General features: G+C 39.9%; 1 protein-coding gene across 1 annotated transcript; it reads right to left on the bottom strand.

The window, feature by feature from the left end:
• Positions 1-773: 773 nt before the first annotated feature.
• LOC128857103 (antigen 5 like allergen Cul n 1-like) lies at positions 774-1,780 on the bottom strand. Its single transcript, XM_054092680.1, has 3 exons — positions 1,565-1,780; positions 1,096-1,484; positions 774-1,034 (listed from the first exon to the last, which is right to left on the bottom strand). Exons 1-3 carry the CDS (start codon positions 1,685-1,687, stop codon positions 779-781), a joined length of 768 nt encoding a protein of 255 aa, XP_053948655.1. The 5' UTR covers positions 1,688-1,780; the 3' UTR covers positions 774-778.
• Positions 1,781-2,968: the final 1,188 nt, after the last annotated feature.

The raw sequence follows: 2,968 nt of genomic DNA, 5'->3' as shown, positions 1-2,968 counted from the left end.
ATACCCTGGCCATGCTTCAACATCGACGTCGGCGCAGAATATTCATGGCCTGAAGGTTATGCTGTGTATCTGGTGGGACCAGCTGGGTGTTGTGTATTATGAGCTACTGAAACCGAATGAAACGATTACGGGGGATGTCTACCGACGACAATTGATGCGTTTGAGCCGAGCACTGCGAGAAAAACGGCCGCAATACGCCGATAGACACGACAAAGTTATTTTGCAACATGACAATGCTCGGCCACATGTTGCACAAGTGGTCAAAACATACTTAGAAACGCTCAAATGGGATGTCCTACCCCACCCGCCGTATAGTCCAGACCTTGCGCCATCCGATTACTATCTCTTCCGATCGATGCAACATGGCCTGGCTGACCAGCACTTCCGTAATTACGATGAAGTCAAAAAATGGATCGATTCGTGGATTGCGGCAAAACCGACCGAATTTTTCACAAAGGGAATCCGTGAATTGCCAGAAAGATGGGAAAAAGTAGTAGTAAGCGATGGACAATATTTTGAATATTAAATTTGTAACCATTTTACGTCAATAAAGTTTCAAATTTCGAAAAAAAACCGCACGAACTTATTCATAGTCCTATTACAAAACAAAAAAGGAGGAAAAATCACGTCTTTGTAAAAATTCAATGAATTCACTGTGACGTCAATCCCGAGAATATATGTATAAGTACAAACAAAAAGTAGGGAAATTACTTGCTTATAAAGAGCAATCGTAGGTGAAAGCAATAGAAACTGCCAAATTCAATCAATTTTTTCTTTATTACCACCATGTATTTACATCATAAACTTCAGATCTAGAACAAAGGTTTTCGAAGATCGTACTTTTGCCAGTCTTACAATCCGAACCAGGAGTTGGGCATGCTTTGTAAATAGGGAAACCGATCACATTCGTTGTGGCATAGTTACAAGCAACAAGAACCGCTGGATTTGGCTGATCCGCTACTGTGTATGTGGCTGCAGCGCATCCTACCCGAATATTTCGATCCGCCACCATAACGGTAAAGGTTCCAATAGCACTAAAAATAATTTTTGTTAGACGAATGAATGAAATGTAATTTCAAATGCCCAAATACTCACCGGCCCTGATTATCATTTGGATATTCATTTATATCAGCCATTGTGGTGTCCTTAATTTCAGCATACCACAAATCGACGAAACTTTGTATGATTTGCTCAATAGTCGCTGATACGGGAGGAAACAGCAAAGCTAAATTCTGACCCGAAAATAGGAAAGTATCGGTATTGTGGCAGTCATCGATTTGCAGTTGGCATTGTTTGACATTCAGTTCCGCCAAAGCGGCCAATTCGTCGTCCCATTGCATAGTGGCCATACGGCAAGCCGGCTCCAATTTGGTCTCGCCGCCAGCGACTAAATTACGCTTGACATTGTGCGCATTGACAATCGCATTCCGATTTGCCTGTGTTAGAGTAATCAAGGCGGGATCTTGGCAGGAGGATGCGAACTCCTGTTAAATTTTAAGTTGAAATTTTTTAGTTAAATTAAATATGCGCACTTTGGGCTTTAAGTATTTCGACGTATCCTTACCCCATTATTTCCGCAGGCGATATGCGTGCCCGAGGGGCACAAGGAGCTGTTGCAATAATTAGTGGCGGAAACGATTTCAAATGTCGCCAACAAAAAAGCGAGGAGCGTGAACTTCAACTGCATTTTCAATTTTTTACTGATTATTTATTTGTATGCTTGCGCTTCCGTATGTCTTGGAGAGCACCCAGAGTTGGACTGTGAAAAATACTGCGGCAATGGTAGCTTTATAAGGGATTTTCATTCACTTTCCATCCGAAAATCGTGTTTTTGCAAGGTATAAATATTGATTGACTGTGCACGAACTTGCAATTATGTGCCCTGAAATAGTAAAACTTCTATGGCTGTAGACGACATTTTAATACATTTTTTCGCTTAAAACTTGCTTTTCACTATACCAAAGTTTTATTCGTGATAAAATAGCACGAAGAATGTACATGAAAATTATTAAAAAATACCATATTAAACCAAACTCATATCATCTATACTAATATTATAAAGAGGAAAACTTTGTTTGTTTGTTTGTTTGTTTGTTTGTTTGTTTGTAACGAATAGGCTCAAAAACTACTGGACCGATTTTAAAAATTCTTTCACCATTCGAAAACTACATTATCCAGGAGTAACATGGATTACATTTTATTTTGGAAAAAAATAGGGTTCCGTAAGATATTTGGATTTTTCGGACACAAACTGAAAAAAATCTTATATATAAAATAAAGTCAACTTTTTGTGTGTGTTCGCTAACCGGCCGTGTCTGCACCGAATTAAACCAAACTTACACACGTTGTTAAGAAGGTATTGAAGATGGTTTCCGTATAGTTTGGATACCTATTGGTGGATAGGGCTCGAGATATAGGTCAAAACGTGGACCCGGGTAACCGTCGGATGTGTATGTACAATATGGGTATCAAATGGAAGCTGTTGGTGAGTGCTTTAGTTCAGAGTATTTTTCATGCCGCTCCGTAACTAGGGTCTCGAGATAGAGACCAAAACGTGGACCCTAGAATGTGTTTGTACAATATGGATATCAAATTGAAGCTGTAGGTGAATGCTTTAATACAGAGTATTTTTCATGCCGCTCCGTGACTGGGGTCTCGAGATATAGGTCAAAACGTGGACCCGGGTAACCTTTGGTTGTGTATGTACAATATGGGTATCAAATGAAAGCTGTTGATAAGTGCTTTAATACGGGGTAATTTTCATACCTATTGATGACTAAGGTCTCGAAATATATGCCAAAACGTGGACCCGCCGTGTCTTTGCACCGAATTAAACCAAACTTATGCACATTGTTAAGTAAGTATTGAAAATGGCTTTCGTAAAGTTTGGTTGTAATTCGGAGCAGTGTCAACGGGTACAGCGTTCTTTTGAGCCAGCCATAATGTCGTTTACCTTTGTAACGCTTGG

Source organism: Anastrepha ludens, chromosome 3 (genome assembly GCF_028408465.1).
Source record: "Anastrepha ludens isolate Willacy chromosome 3, idAnaLude1.1, whole genome shotgun sequence".
Lineage (NCBI taxonomy): Eukaryota > Metazoa > Arthropoda > Insecta > Diptera > Tephritidae > Anastrepha > Anastrepha ludens.
Note: the sequence above shows the minus strand (reverse complement) of the source record. Positions and strands in the feature narration are given on the sequence as shown.